Below are 17,132 nucleotides of genomic sequence, written 5' to 3'. Positions count from 1 at the left end.
GAAAATAATAATAATAAATGTTCTTGGAAAACTCATTTGGAAGTTTGGTGATATGCTACATGACCCCTGGACGAAGGGGCAACTGATGAGGAATGAAGAAAAATAAAAGTACTCCAAACCGTCCATGGTCATCCACACCAGTAGTCGTCCAAAAGAAAGCACCAGGACGAGACTAACGTCCATGGTCGTCCATAGACGAAAACACACCCGTAGCACTCGTCCTAGGAAAGCTATCAACCCCGTCCTAAAGGGGTTCGTCCACAAGAGGACTCCTGGACGAGCCCTTTACACTTCAAAATTCCTGAGTACATGTCACAACTCCGTAACATACGCATAACTTCCGGTGACCGTTATATGAGAAAATATAACTCCTAAACGGTTGTGGAAGTTATCCTTGAACCCTCGCACCTCCTCAAATCCAGGGGATGTTACAAGCCCAATAATTATTCCTAGGACACTATATAAACACCCATTCAGACCAGAAAAAGGTACGCTTTATATTTCCCAAAAAGTTGGAACTCCGAAAATATAGAGAGAACACTAACTTTGCCATAAGAGGGTTCTTGGCCGGCAACCCCGGTTACCTTTGATTGCATTTCTTTCTTTTTCAGGCCATCAATAGAGCAAGTAGTCCTTTCAAGTCCGAAGCATCCAGCCTACTGATTTTCCTCGCATCATCATAAATAATAGTAATTAAAAAAAAACCCTAAACACTAACACCATTTTGGTTCCATCCTAACACCATTAAAACACTAATCAACATGAATTGACCAAACAATTTTGTCTAAAACAAAAACTGAAATTTTCAAGATACACAAAAACAAAAAGCATTGTCTCATAGAAATTTTTGGATTGACAATAACCAATAATATAATAGACCCATCAAAACCATCAAACCAAAACCCATTACCTCATAAAATCATCCCATATCAAAAAATTCATTCAAACCAAATCCCCCTTATCCTTCTCATCACGCAATATCGAAATGCTCAAACTGGTGCCGATGCATGGCCAATAACAGTATTGACACTAGTGGTTTGATTCACACACAACAAAAAATTCAAAGTCACCCATAGACCAACAACCCAATTTATAAAGTTTCCTTGTGTCTTTGTTCCATCCTCTTCTCCCTGTATGTCACCAAGCCAAGTCACTATTCACAGTTTAACTAATTGCGAGTTCGTTACAAGACTTATGGCAAGAAGAGAATGTATCGCATGAAATGGCCTCATAATGAGACTTCTATTACAACATGTGAGACCCACACAAGTGAGATAGATCTCTGATAAGATGATTGATAAGATAATATCCTCGGTAAGAAAGGAAGAAGAAATGATAATATGTGTCTTTTACTCCTATTGTTTATCAATGGGTTTGGCTTCACCTCTCAAAAAAAAAGGGGGGGGGGGGGTTTGGCTTCAAAATTGGCATTGTTTGTGGCTTCGACTTCAAGATCTCACACCCATCAAATGTTGTAAAAAAAAATCAATAAATAAAAAAGGTGGGCACAATTGGAGAAACGATGAAGAAGAAGAGAAAATAGTAAGGGGAAAAAAAAGGTAATGGATGCAACAAGATTTGAAGGCTTGGCGGCTTTTATTAGGAGTGGCAAAATTGGACACAACCCACAAACCCGACATAACACAACACGAAATTAGCAGGTTATGGGTTGATACTTAATGGGTTCATGTCATATTCGGGTTGACAAAACTGACCCGTTTAATAAACAGGTTGGGCTAGTGTTCAACCCATGGAACCCGTTTAACTTGTCTAACCTGTTTAATTAAATGACATTTTAACAATATACCCTTCAAACCATAGGTATATAAACTTATTAGTTGCTGTGGTTTATTTTCTTTTGACATATTGTGATTAATTATTTGTGATATTGAGATATACTTTAATTTTGAATGATTATTTGTAATACAGTTACTAGTTAGTTCTGAATTTTATATTAAAAATATTTATTTGTTTGTTTTTTCATAAAATGTTTTTTTTTTCATTTTGATAAAATATAATAAACAGGTCGATACGACTGACTCATTTAATAAATGGGTCGTGTTAGGGTTGAGAAATCTTGACCTATTTAATAAACAATTTGGATTAGTATTGACCCATATAGTTAGATAATTATGAGTTGACACGACACGAACTCAACACGCAAACACGAATTTCCACCCCTAGCTTTTATTTACAATTATGACACCATGTTTTGAGATTTGTGTTCTCTCCATAGTAAAAATGGAGTGATTTCATTTTAAAGTTTGGTTTCATTTGAAGGGGGAAAAAAAGATTGATTACTTGTTGTTCTTTTTCATTGATGTGGTGCCACACATATGTTAATACTCCTCATTTGAAATGAATTAATTTCTTGGTTGAAATAAAATATTGTAAATTAAAAGTGTATTTAGTATCATGTCATTTAAAATTTAAATGATGCGGTACTACTACTATATACATCATCAAATAAAACCGTAATTGTGAAGTAAGCTAATGCCAAACGCACACCAAGGCATTGGCTTCAAAAACCAATTTTTTTTATTGTTCAGCTTATTTTTTCTATTATTCGTGAGTCCCATTACACCTTTTGGTGCTATTCAAGGTTCCTATTACACTATTTCAGCTACCATTTAACTTTTTTTGCGGCACTTTTTATAGTCTGTTTAGAATCCGCTTATTTTGCTGAAATTGAAAACGTTTTGTTGAAAGTATTGTAGATAAAGATAAAAAAAAAGTTAGTTGAAATAGTATAGTGGGACCCATTAATAGTATCCAAAATTGCAATGGGCCCATGAATAGTAGCAAAAATAAACTGAATAGTAACAAAAATAAACTGAATAGTAAAATAAGTTGGCTTTTTAATTTAGAATCAAACGCACACGTGAAAATTTTCTTTTTTATATATAAAAGAATTATGTTTGCAATTGGTTACATCTCTAGAATTATTTGTCCAATAAAACCAAATTACGAGAGAGAGAGAGAGAGAGAGAGAGAGAGAGAGAGATATATATATACATATATATACATATACACACACTTTTTCGGTTTTATTTTTCAATTTTGTAATAATTTGAGTCAGGAGTTTCGCTGACTGTAGACGCGTCTTGCGAAACGCACGTGCCTCAGCAAGTTCATGTGGTCGGAAAGTCAAATTGGTTATCTTTTATTTTTTTTTTCTTTCTCAAAAAAAAAATATTTATTTATTTTTAAATAAATTTGGGACCCACTAGTCAAATACACTTCAAACCCACTTCTGAGCTCTGGTCCACTGAACTATCTATGATCTATCTCCCTCTCTTTACACTCACATATTAAAATCCCATAGCCGTTTTTCAGTTATTTCATTTTAATTTATATATAATCTCTCATATCAAACAAAATTACATACATCATGCCTATAACACCACCGTCCACACCACACACTCTCTCTATAAAACCCATTCACCACTTCAGTGTCACAATGTGTGAGACACCCCTCCACACAAAAACAAGCAAAAGCTAGGCTCTCTTGAGAGAGAGACAGTAACCCACAAAGAAGAAAAACAAATGAAGCTTGTTTTTGGAGCTGTTCGTCCATGCACGCCAACTATATCAAAAAACATAGTGGCCACCATGCACTACTACTATGCCATTGCCAACAACAATAACAAACGTGGCAGCTGTGAATTGATGAGAAACTTAGAAATCTCTTGCAGCTCACTCAAGCACAGTGCCTTAAAACGAGGCCTCGCAACTCAGTCAGCTAAGCTTGGAAAAAGGTGGATGGAATTTCAAGGACTCAACAACTGGGAAGGCTTGCTTGATCCTCTAGATGATGGCCTACGCAGCGAAATCCTACGGTACGGCCAGTTTGTTGAGGCAGCCTATCGTTCTTTTGACTTTGACCCAGAGTCCCCGACTTATGCCACGTGTCGCCACCCCAGAAGCTCACTTTTTACCCGGACTGGAGTTGGGGAAACTGGGTACAAAATCACCAGGAACTTGAAAGCCACTTGTGGGGTCCAATTGCCACGTTGGATTGACCGGGCTCCAACGTGGATGTCCACCCAGTCTAGCTGGATTGGATACGTGGCAGTATGTCAGGATCAAAGAGAAATACAAAGGCTTGGAAGACGTGACGTGGTGATTTCCTACAGGGGAACTGCCACGTGTTTAGAGTGGGTAGAAAATCTACGTGCCAATTTGACCAATGTGGGTCCCAATCAAGTAGGGTCTATGGTTGAGAGCGGGTTTTTGAGTCTATACACTTCTGAGACTGCCACGTGTCCAAGCTTGCAAAAAATGGTGAGAGCTGAGATTGAGAGAGTCATTGAAATGTACGGTGATGAGCCGCTAAGCTTCACGATCACAGGTCACAGCCTTGGTGCAGCATTGGCTACACTCACAGCATACGACATCACCACCACTCGTGAAAATGCACCAATGGTGACTGTGATTTCTTTTGGTGGTCCACGTGTGGGTAATAAAGGGTTTGGGTCACGGCTGGAAAAGAGTGGGACTAGGATACTTAGGATTGTGAACTCCGAGGATGTTATTACTAAAGTGCCTGGGTTTGTGTTCCGGGATGATGACATGGCGAGCAAAGAGAGTGCCCACGTGGCGGCTGGGATTTCCGGTTGGGTTCAAAAATGCGTGGAAGGCATGCAATGGGTTTATGCTGATGTGGGACAAGAGCTTAGACTTAGTAGCAGGGTCTCACCGTACCTCAACAAAAGGGATATGGCCACGTGTCATGACCTCAAGACTTACCTTCAACTTGTGAATGGTTTGTGAGTAAATTAATAGATTGGTGTAACTTTGTATAGGATTTGTACATATACTGAGCTACTAGTGTAAAAAAGAAATAGAGTATACTTGTTAATAATTCATGATTAGAATAGTTTGTTAAGTTTTGTTGAATGAGGCAAATTTTGACGCATCTCTTGGTCATATATAAAGCTCGAGTTTGTAGATTATGGTACTATATAGTTTACCTTTTGATAAAGCAGAGAGATATGGTTTTGTGTTTGTGAAGCATGTCCATATTCAATACCCTTTTGTGAGCGGAAGTGGCCTAGGCCAAGCAAGGTAGAATCATCGGAACAAAAGTCTTTTTTTTTTCTTTTTTCTTTTTTTGAGAAGAAAACAAAAGTCTAATTAGATGTGATCATGTGAAAACAAAAGGATAGAATCCAAGATTTAGGCTTAGTTAGCTAAGGTTTGATTTTTCAAAAAGCTAGATTTATTTTGTGGTGATTTATACTTTGGTAGGGCCATGATAATAAAATAAGTGGTGGTGATGTGGATCCAACCATCAATATAAAGATGATGCAGGTATGAGGCGGATTTTCTATCCTTTGCACCTACTCTCATTTTGAGGCGGTTCCTTTTTCTTTTTCTTTTTAATCTCTGCCCAACTTTAACAGACACCTACATGTATCATCCCGTTCCGTCAAACACAATTTTTTATATATAATTTATTAAAACCTAATTTAATATATCTTATTCAGTAAATTAAAACTCTTAAAATATATATATATATAAAACAAGTTATAGCATTACAAAATCTTATTAAAGAATAACAATACAACATTTCAAGTAATAAAAAAATTAAAAAAAAAACAATTCAAACATAACAATACAACAATTTTTTTTAAAAAAAAATCTTAAAAGAACATCAAAAGATATCATGAATTTAAAGTTTAAAGGTTAAAGCACATTTTAGCCTAATTAAAAAACCAATAAAATTTTTTTTTTAATTTTTAAAATATAAACATGGTGGATACGGCATAGGAGTGGGGAAAAAAAGTTAACCCCCGTCTTTGCTTCCATGGGCATAGCTACATAGGCATACTGTAGAACCACGTAAATTCTCTATATATTTTGATTTCTCTCTTCCCTCTTCTTTAATCTTGCATAAGTTGCTTCTTTCACAACAAAAGAACCATAAAATTTATAGCATAATAAACTAATCAAGGACATTATGAATGGAAATAAAGGAATAGCCAAAGACTTATCTTGTGCTTTGTTCCATGTATCTAATGAGCCCTTTTTAAGCAATCTTTTTGGAGGCAATATTCACACGATTAAAATGACTTGAGGCAAGTATCAGCCGTCTTAACCACGAGGGGAAATTTCTTTGTATCTTCTAACCATTATGGTTGTGGAGATGGTGATTCCCTTCTTTTATCAAACACCTTGGTTCTTAATTAAGACATAATATAGGCCAATTAACATTCATGATTAGAAATAAAATGACATAGATCCATTTCAACAAAGTCATCTTTAATTAATGATTTCATAATATAGTAATTAATAATTCTCCAATCTAGACTTATAGGTGAGATTATTGGAAGAACAAATAGATGACACGAGTATCACATAAAGAAATTTCGAACATTCCTAGAATCCAAGAATAGAAACTCTGCCCTACAATTGACGGCAAGGAGATTTATGGGACTTTTAGGCCTAAAATGACAAACAGAGAGAAGTGTGAAAAATATGCTTAGATGGGTGCATAGTGGTCTCTTCCGAGAAATCGATGTCATATTTGTACTTTTTGGACTGACCATTTTGTGGGTACTATGATTCATTGAATATAAGCTCTGTTCCAGCAAAAAGAGTATTAGCACCGGTTCCGTGTTTGAAGCTTATAATTAGTAGCTTGGTTTTAACTCCTGCTCTGCAAAGAGTTTGTGCAACTTCAGCTAGTTCAACTACTTGTCCTTTTTTGCAAAAATAATTTTTGTCAATTTATTTTACTATTTAGTTTATTTTTACTATTATTCATAGGTTTTACTGTACTTTTTTGTACTATTTATAGATCTCATTGTACTATTTCAGCTAACTTTAACTTTTACTTTTATCTACCGTACTTTCAGCAAAAAATTTTTAGTTTTTGTAAAATAAACATATCTCAAACGGACCCTAGGTGTCTTTTTGCAGAAACAATGGGATTTTATAAGGCCCTACTTTGCAGAAGTAGAACTTTAAACCATCCTCCCAAACATTATATAATTTTGAATTTTGCATTTTACGTTTTGTTTTCAAATGTAAAATATTTTCAATGAAAACATTTTTAAGTGTTTAATTTGAAAATATTTCCAATGAAAACATTTTTAAGTGTTTGACGTGAAATGTAAAATTTTTCTAAGTACAAATCACAAAACTTGCCAATATATTTAGAGCCTCCAATTTGGTGGTTTGGCGACCGATGGCCATCACCAATCTAATTGGAGCCACAGATTTATGGCCGAAGTTGGTGGTCTGGCAACTAAACCGCAGACACCAGCAACCCAACCTCCAAATGGGAGGGAGAGCTACTATTTATTTTTGTAAAATATTATATCAATTTTTAAAAAAATAAAATGTTTTACAATATTTTATAAAACAAATACAAAAAAATGATAAAAAATTATTTTTCCGTAAAACATTTTATAGCAAAATAAAAACAACTGTAATTAAATTTTTTTTTTTTTTTGGGTGAAATCACCTTTAAATAACTTATGATAGGATATATTAGTTTTTTTTTTTTAATGGTCAAAAATAGAAATGAGTGGTACGCTTGGACGGTCTAACTATGCGAGTAGAACGCGTTAGCTCCGTGGTGACTTTTTTGAAGGAAAAGGAATTTGCTTATAATGGAAACCAAATGCTTACACTTTTTTTTTTTTTTTCTGTGATACCAAAAAAAGAAGACCAAATGCTTGCACTGATTTTGCACTATTGGGAACGAATTAAAACTCTCTTCCAATTCTTTACGCAAAATAATTGAACAATGTGGAAAATGCCACAATTAGAATGTGGTAGATTTTCATTCCAAAACAAAAAGCAAGCTGCCCTTCTGTCTCAACATCCTCAAGAATCTTTTTTTAGCACCAATAACGACAAATATAATGAAGCCAAAAAAAAAAAAATCATAGAAATTAAACTTCCTCCTCTTTTTTCTTACTTGAATAGAAAAATGCAAGAGTTGTTTGTATAGGAAAATTTAATGGTCTAGGGGTATAAATTTACTTGGTAACTTGAAAGATTAATCCATCTCAATTAAAGACACACCCCATCTGGCTAGAAAGAAATCAAACCCCACTTTGGTGTTTCCTTTTCTTCTTCTTTTTTTTTTCATGTGTAAAGCTCTATCTTTTGTGTGAGTCTTCAACCCCTTTTTTACCTTGGTTTTGAGGGAGATGATTTATAATCAGCTTGGTTGGAGAGGAGGGAGACAGTGAAAGGTTATTATAAATTGATTGAGTGCCCATGGGTGCTTGATATATAAAGCTATTTTCATGGTGCTTTCTTAAGAAAAATATATATTTTTTGTTCATATTATTAATTTATTACTCATTAATTCACATGATAGTTTTTTTACCTTTTGATGGTAATTTTGTTATTTCATGTGATTTTCCCCGTATTTTATGTGAGGAAAATGCATGAACCATATTCTGTATGACACATAAATGACATGTAAGAATGAAAATAAATTAATCAATTATATCTTTATTTTTCCTATTAATTTATGTGATGAAAATTAAATAACCATATATATGCTAGAATCTTCATAATTATGCACGAGAAACATCATTTCGTGTGAAAATCTTCAGATTTTTAATGGAACAAAGTTTATATACATTCTAAACATATTGATTCAAAGACCTATGAATCTCTTATAGTCATCTACACAAACCCCTTTTGTTGCTAAAGCCCCACACTATCAATCTTTTTCTCATCATTCTCAGAATGTTTTTAGCACCAATACCAACAATATAATGAAGCCAAAAAAATAATTACATCAAAGAAATTAAGCCAGGTTTGGTTTGTTGTATTTTCATCACTCATTACTTAGTTTCATCACTCAAATTTCATGAATCCCACACCAACTGATGTTATTTGGTTTAGTTTTTGTTCTCAATTTCCGTAACTCATTACTCAAAAGATTGAGTTAGAGTTGTGGAAATTGAGAACAACATTTTCTTTTTTTCGAGGACTTGTCTCATTAAGTTAGACACCCCCCCCCCCCCTTCTCTCTCTTTTCTTCAAACATATAGCTCTCTCATCTCCTCTCCCCAACGAACCTCCACAAACCACCACTCACCGTTACATGAGCATCACATGCTGCCACCACAAGCCACCATGAGATGGCTCTCACTCGAAGGTCCTTCTCTGTCTCGAGTGTCTTGGTTCAAACTCAACCCAAATGAGCCAAAACTCTTAAGAACTACCATCGCCACCATATCCACCAACAGTGGTTTCTTTCTCTCTCACCTTTGGCTTTTCTATATAAATTGAATCACCATGGTTGAAACTTCAAGCTCCACCCTCCTTTTAATACCCTCTATATATCTATTTTATTTTCTTTCTATATATTTGTTCAATTTTCCATTTTTTCTTTGGGTTGAAAGTTCCTTCCTTTGTAATTGTTCATGGGTTTAGGGAATTGATTGATTTAGCTTATAAGGGTTTGAAATATAGAATTTGGATTTGGATTTGGATTTGAGATTTCAAAAGAAAAAATTTTTGTTTTGGGTTTTGGGGTTTGTTTCAAAATGAGTATAGTGGAACATGAATCTGCATTTGGAATGATCTGCTTGTGTTTGATCCACTTTCCTTCCTTTTGCTTTCCTTGCTTTTTTGCTATGCCCCTTTATTGTTTGCTTGACATTTTTAGAGAGAAAAATAAAAAAGTGGAGAGAGAAAATATCACGTGGGTAAGGGCAACAAGAAGAGTACTGTTAACTGTCACCATTTTGAAAATACATACTTGTGACTTCCACCTTTTTGAGTTAAACTTGAGTTTTTAAGCTGATAACTAAATCTATTTTAGTCATCTACACAAACACCTCAATTAACACATATGCGATCATGACTAAATAAATCTATTTCAAGAGACAAATCTATGACCATCATAAATCACTTATTAACACATATCATAACTTAAAAGGTAATTAAGTTAAAAGGTAAAAGGTATATGGGCACCTCCCCATGTATAAAGTGTTTGGGGGTTTAGGGAGGAAAGGGTTTAAGCTGCGGAGTTAGCAGCATGCTGTAATTATTTTTTTTTTTCTAAAAAGAGTTAAGACAAGACATTTTTCATTTTTTAAAAATTTTCAATTAATTAAATTTATCAAAAAATATCTATACAAAAAACATAATGCAGAGTAATAAGGAATTAGGATTAATTACCTATGGACATGCTTGGCTTCTTCAATCTTAAGCTTTTCAAACAATTTATGTGACTCATAACTTTACTAAATATGTTGGTTATATCATAGATTTTTCGGTATGGGTATGAAGGATGTTCATTCACATCTTAATGCTGTAATTTTAACCGATACTGGTCTTAGTAAAAGGAAGCCAACCAGCTCTAATTGATTGGTTTTCAAAAAATTATGTGATCTTTCATTAAAATAAAGTCTAAAAATTACATGGTTTTTTCTCCAAATTAAAAACTAAAACAATTACACCCCTTTCACTCCTAGTTACATTCCTTTCAAAATGGAAAGACACTACTCTCTTGTTTTTTTTTTTTTTTGGTAAACGAGAATTTAATTAAACAAAATTAAGGATTATAAAGTCTCAGTTATGATATACCCCTAATATCCAAAAAATAATTGGTACAAAATAAAGAGAGGAGGTGCAAATACAAAATAAAACTATCACTACTAGGAAATTTCTCTTTTACTAAAAGGTTCATACAATAATTCCTTTCGTGGTAAATGTGGTGAATGTAGACTATCTCAAAAAACTTGAAGAGATGTTTACTATCAAAAATCAAGTTACTACAAATGTGAGATGAATCAAATTAAGCATCATCTGATGTGAGAATTGTGACAACTTTTAGATAGAATTGAAATAATACTCTAGAACCCTAAATCTAAGCATGGGAGAATATCTAAGCAGGGGAGTTTCAAGATAGAAACATGTGGAACACCCATCTTGCCTTATCCGAAAATTGATCTCCTAAAAAGTAATGACCAACTTTAATCTCATCACGCAATCAGATAATTTCATAAAGGTCATGTCCAATACAAAATAAAAAACATGTGAGATATGAATAAAAAGCAACCTGAAACTCATCAAGAAAAGGAAAGAAATGTTGGTTTATGATATGACAAATACTGTGCCTTTCAATAATGGCAAGAAAAGGAGCGCCTCTCCTCCATACTTTCTCCTACACTACAGGTCGTGTCAGAATATATAGTGTACTAGGATACTATCATAGCTAGCTTGATTGCCCCACTTCATCGTACGGCAGGTACATACAACAACATAGGTCCTAAAAAGTTACTGTAGGTTTGTTATCGTTTGAACCCTTATATTTTATAATTGTTTTCATTCACAAAGAAAGTGTCAAAATACTGTAGGAGCGGCGACTCCAGAAATCTTTTTCTTAGGGGAATCGAGAAAAGAATATTTTTTTGAGAAGAAATAAATTTTGTTATCTACTACCTTTCTTTATTACAAATTTGTTAATATTACTAATAAAAGAATAAAAGGTAAATTATTAGTTCATTTGATATATTGTTTCATAATACAATGAATATATTAATTATTGTTATTAAGATGAGATTTTGAAACTCATCAATTGTTTTTAAATACAATAAACATATTTATCAATTATCCTTACTAAGAGAATTTTAATTATTATTGCTCAAAATTCTTTTATCTATTAATTTGTCTCTACTCTTTACAATTCTTTTACACTAAAATGTAAAATTGACCCTCTAATTTTCTTTAGATTTTATTTTAGTCCTTTAACTTTACTTTCGTTCATTTCAGCCTTCTAAGTTTCAGATTTATTCAATTAAGGTATTTCCGTTAATTTTTGTTAAATTTTTTGAAAAGAAAATTCTAGAAAATATTTTTCAATCATTAATTGAATTTTTTTTAATTTAAAAATTTTGAAGAAAAATGTATAAAATTGAAAAATTAACCACAACATATAACAAAAGTTAATGAAGAAGCCTTATTTGAATAAAATTAAAAATTAGAGGACTGAAATAAACAAAATCAAAGTTAAAGGACTAAAATGAAATCTGAAAAAATTTAGAGGGTCAGTTTTGCATTTTACCCATTCTTTTATTTAACAATTCAACTTAATTTTGATAACTTTTTTTTTTTTTTTTTTGTAATTGTATTAAGTGTATGTTTGGTTTCTTTTTCCTACTATTTACGGGTTTCATGTGAGTCTTTACTTATTTTATACTTTCAGTAAAAAGTTAGATAAGTTATTCCCATACGGATATTAAGAAATTTTTTGTTATGTTAATATTTGCTTTTTTTTTTCACTCAATCACTTTCGGCCTGTCCCATGCCCCCAGTCTCCACTTAGCAAATAAAAACATATTCAGATTCAACAACTAATATTTATCTTCAAGGTTCTAGATCAAGTTGGTTTGTTATTGGACATTTTTCTTTGTTTTAAAATACCAAAATATTGATAAGATGATCATATTCAAGGTTATTTTGGTTGTGATTAAAAAAAAAAAAAAGGATCAAAGTGTTCAAATTTTATTTTAGAGTCAAAATAAAATTTTAAAAATATTATATATACATATACATTTTTTTGTGGCCAAGACAAGGGGTTCATTTGAAGTTTTTGAACCCCTTTGGCTATGGGAAAAATTAAAAAGATAAAAATTCGGAGCAAAATCTAATAACCATCTCCCAAAAAGTTTAAAATGTAAAAAATTTTGGATTTAAGAATTGAGAGTAAACTTTTCATGTTTTAATCTCATCTATTAAAAGTGGTATATACAGTGTAATAGTCCTAATTATTGCAGCAGATGTCAATTCATTTTGCATTGAAAAGAGCATTAGGATCTTCTTTTACCCTTTTACTTGGTTTCTTCGTTTGCCTTTACTATCTATAATAAACACATGCACTTAGAGACACACAGCTTCTACCTTTAATTTTAGTTATTTATTTATTTAAGCTTTTATATATATAGGCATGTAAAAGTGATGCTTCATTATTTAAAGTATCATTAATTAATTTTAAAATATATATTTTTTATAGTTTCTAAAACCATTATTATACTCTAATAATACAACCTCTAATTTATTTTTAAAAAAAAAATTTGATTAAAATATTCCAAGAATATTAATAGTAATTAATGTAATTAAAAGAGAAATTATTAGAAATATTAATAGTAATTAATGTCTTGATTAAAAATGTTTTTTTTTTAGATTCAAAAAAAAAAAAAAAAAGAAGATATGTCCACAACATAGATTAGGAATTTTATATAGTTGGTATTTTTAGTTTATAAACTTTAATATTTAAGATTCAATTAAAGTTATAAAAAAAAATTATGCGCAAGCCATTTATCATTGATGCATATTTATAAAATCAAAATCCAAAGTTATTGTCAATAATTGATATCCAAGTTTATATTGAAACTTATATTCTAATCCCCTAAATTATGGGCCACATATATATAAGTAGATAGTGAAAAATGGGAAGGTGGGGTTCAAATAGAGAACACTTCAAAAATTTTCATTATCACTAAGTTGAACGGAAATGGAAACTTTAATCAATATAACAAAATTTCCGAAGCTTATCTTAGATTTGGGCATATCAATATAGGGATTGCTTCAAAATGCAATATACGGATAAATATTGAGAATTTTAAAATATTAATTCAATTAATAAAAAAATTATTAAGTGATATAATATTAAAGAAGAATTACAACCCAATAGAAGAATTCAAATATGCTCTATTCCTCGTATTGCGAACTATTCAGGATTTGCACAAAGGCTGGCCGAGAAGGTGGGAAGTGGAGCAAAAATTAAAGCCAGGAATAATAAGCTGGCCTTGGGTCCCATATATAGTGGTGAGGGATAGCATTAGCATGGTTCTTACCTAATTTATCCACTCAATTTTATTGTGAATTTTCTTCTAATTAAGAAAAAAACTTTATTGTGAATTTGTGAATGCTACAGCCTACTTTCCGACCAATGAGCCGGAGAGAAATTCCAACACGGTAATAAGTGTTGATTTGTGACATCTAATGAAATTCCATGAGCTACAAAGTTTCAAATTTCTTGAGATAAATGGACACTATAGTAAAGTTATGTTGCTACGTGTGACACGAGTCACCTTTTATTATCCTCATTTTATATAGAAAAAAATAATTACAGAAAGGAGAACATCAAATCTCAACAAAGAATCACCCTTCATTTTTTTTTTTTTTTTTTAATTTCTTATGGCAATTTTGCATTGCTAGGGGCTTCCCAACCTTACAACTAGGGATGTTCAAGCCACGCGGTAAGTCAGCCCACCAGGACCCACCACACCAATCCAAATTCGAACTGCCCAACACCCTCAAAATCTAACAACGGTGGGTTGGTTGGTGGATTTTCTCCTCCAATACCTGAGCCACCTGACTTGATCATGAAATTAATAATCTAGCGACATCCAATTTTTTTTATGATGAATCGATCGAGATCCACCATATTTGATGAAATCTCTGCTGAATTTGGTGAAATCTACCAAACTTGACGCATAATCAGTCTCATTCAAACTGAATGTCTTGCTAGTCAATAATGGGTTTGAAACTCCTCAACTAGATTTGATTGTGTCAGTTGCGAGTTAGACATAAACTCAACTTCTAAACACTCCTACTTACAAGATTTTTCAATAAATCATGAAAGAAACAACATGAAAAGAAGCATTCTTCTTTTGTTTGGCTGTCCAAATTGGACAAAAATAATTCCAGAAGAGAACTTTTACAAATAATTTTTTTTTTTTAAAATCAAGGAGTGGACGGTTAGAGAGAGTAGGACATTTCCTATGCTGCGCCGCCATTTTGAATGAATAGTTAAATACCCCCAAAATTTTATGTTGATGTTGAACCATCATCAAAGACTGTAATTAGTTAAGGATAGCTCCAAAAATTCAATCCCTTTTACGCAAAACAAAAAACAATGTGGAACATGCCACAAAAGATGTAATCTTTTTTTGGGTCAGAAAATCAGTATTGTACAACAATTTCACTCGCACTGCCGTTTTTTAATAATCCATACATGGATCTGATATTTCTGACTATAATAAGTCTACATCCCCATCAATATCAGAATCATTGAGGACCAATGCAAACATTTCCGTGACCCCAAAAATTGAGCAAAGTGCAAAAGGTCACTCTAAAGGAGTATAAGCCGTGTGTACTTTGTAGGAAGAAAATTGAGGCTTGGAAGGTCGGTGGTCTTCTCCTAATAATATTAATAGGTATTTGGGAGATATCGGATATCCTCAAATGAAGGTCACCCATGCGTATAGAATATATAATATCATTGATAGCTGACTTCTCTCTAACATGTGGCCTCTTCAATCTTGATGTGTTCTTTCTTCTAGATACGACTATTGCTTAATTTATCGATAACCTTATCTAATAGGGTCTTATAAGGTGATGGGTTCCATGATAGGAAAGTCAGAAAGTGTGGTCATTATAGAACTTCCACCCTGTGCTTTTTGAGACGGGAAAGCATCATCACTATAATGCTGAAATATCAAATGGTTGAGTTACAACATCGTTTTTCATGCCAAATATTATATATATATATATAGTAACCATACTTTCACATCAAATATTGATATTTTACATATGATATGAAAGAATGTAAACATGATATAAAATAATGTGGACACTGTTGAATGTGAAACAATCACTACCCTTAAATATAGTGGGAAATGTCGATTATGGTTATGGAATAAATTATTTAAAACTCCAACTTTTTTTTCTTGCTATCTTCATTTTCTTTCCATAGGTTTTGAGCATTTAAAAGATACAATAATAGTAGTGTATTGATTATAAGTATAATTATTATTATTATTATTATTATTATTTTTTTTGAGAAAGTATAATTAAAATTAATATGTCAACAAGAAGTATGGTATATCCATTCCAAGGTAAAAGTTGTGGTCATAAAGAACCATATGAAAAACCTGGTAAAAACTGATTGAGTGAATCTTTTTATTAACTAAAAAAAAACACTAAAATCTATCAATAAACTGACTGATTGGCTAAATTAAACTACTCACTTGAAAATTAAAACCTCAAAACTCAAAATTAAATGAAAAAGGGTTTTACTACTAAAGACTTCTTGGGTTTAAAAAAATGTTTTTTTTTTTAATTTTTAATTATTATTATTATTATTTTTTTGCATATATTCAAAAATTTAAATATTATGTCAATAACAATTCAAGCAAAGGTAAACACTAAAACCGATCTTCCTTCGAGTTGATGTTGAATAAAATTATAATAATTATGATAAAGATATACAGTTTTAAATACATACATACATACATACATACATGCATACATATATATATATATATATATATATATATATATATATATATATATATATATATTTTGGTGATTTTTGGTGTGCGTAGGATTCGAACTCAAAACTCTTATTTTACAACAAGAAATTTTACCAATTAAATTGAAACTCAAAACAACTTATATTATAAAAACCTTAAAAATAGATGTTTCAACTTTTAAACACACAACAAAAATATATTTAAGAAATTAATTTATTATGGTATTGTTCTAACACTAACCATATTTATTATCATGTCATTTTTAAAAGTTTTTTGTAGTACAATTAGTAATACAGTTATCATTTTCTTTAAATTTTGATATTAGTATGTGTTTAGGGCCAAAAAAGTTGCGAAGTTTGATAGGCAATGGCACACCAATGAGCAGGTCCATCCCAAGCTGCCCATCACAACTATTAAAAGCCATGCTCAAGCCTGCACTCACTTTCTTGCTTGGCATCATGGGTATAGTTTTGTCGACCTACATTACAATTGCTCGAACTAGATGATCAGTTCGATCCCAACACCCCCATAAAAGGTCAACCAAAGTCCCTATATCCAGAAAACAAGATTGGATGACAAGCCAATCAGAACTCATAAGCCCTTCCACTCTGATCAAATAGATGACAGGTTAACGGTTCCAAGGACCGGCCCTCTTGCCTCATCATTTAATGCTACCGCCTCACATTAAATGCTATTCGAAAGAGAGGGGAGGGAGGGAAAAGAGAAGGGGGGGGGGGGGTGTGTGAGCAGAATTTATTCTCAACCCAACCCCTCCTCGGCCTCTCCCAAGGGGTGTATGGTGTCATACCTAATACCTGAATTTTGAAGGAT

At 32.4% G+C, this 17,132-nt stretch overlaps 1 protein-coding gene across 1 annotated transcript; it reads left to right on the top strand.

Annotated features, from left to right (window-relative positions):
• The first annotated feature begins 3,762 nt into the window (after positions 1-3,762).
• LOC142614603 (phospholipase A(1) DAD1, chloroplastic-like) lies at positions 3,763-4,837 on the top strand. Its single transcript, XM_075787158.1, has one exon. It carries the CDS (start codon positions 3,763-3,765, stop codon positions 4,771-4,773), a length of 1,011 nt encoding a protein of 336 aa, XP_075643273.1. The 3' UTR covers positions 4,774-4,837.
• The last annotated feature ends 12,295 nt before the right edge of the window (positions 4,838-17,132 follow it).

Source organism: Castanea sativa, chromosome 11 (assembly GCF_040712315.1).
Source record: "Castanea sativa cultivar Marrone di Chiusa Pesio chromosome 11, ASM4071231v1".
In the NCBI taxonomy this organism is placed as follows: domain Eukaryota; kingdom Viridiplantae; phylum Streptophyta; class Magnoliopsida; order Fagales; family Fagaceae; genus Castanea; species Castanea sativa.
This window is presented reverse-complemented; position numbering and strand designations above follow the sequence as displayed.

Excerpts from the sequence above, each read along its gene's own strand:
- LOC142614603 (XM_075787158.1), top strand. The coding sequence starts at position 3,763 with ATGGAATTTCAAGGACTCAACAACTGGGAAGGCTTGCTTGATCCTCTA.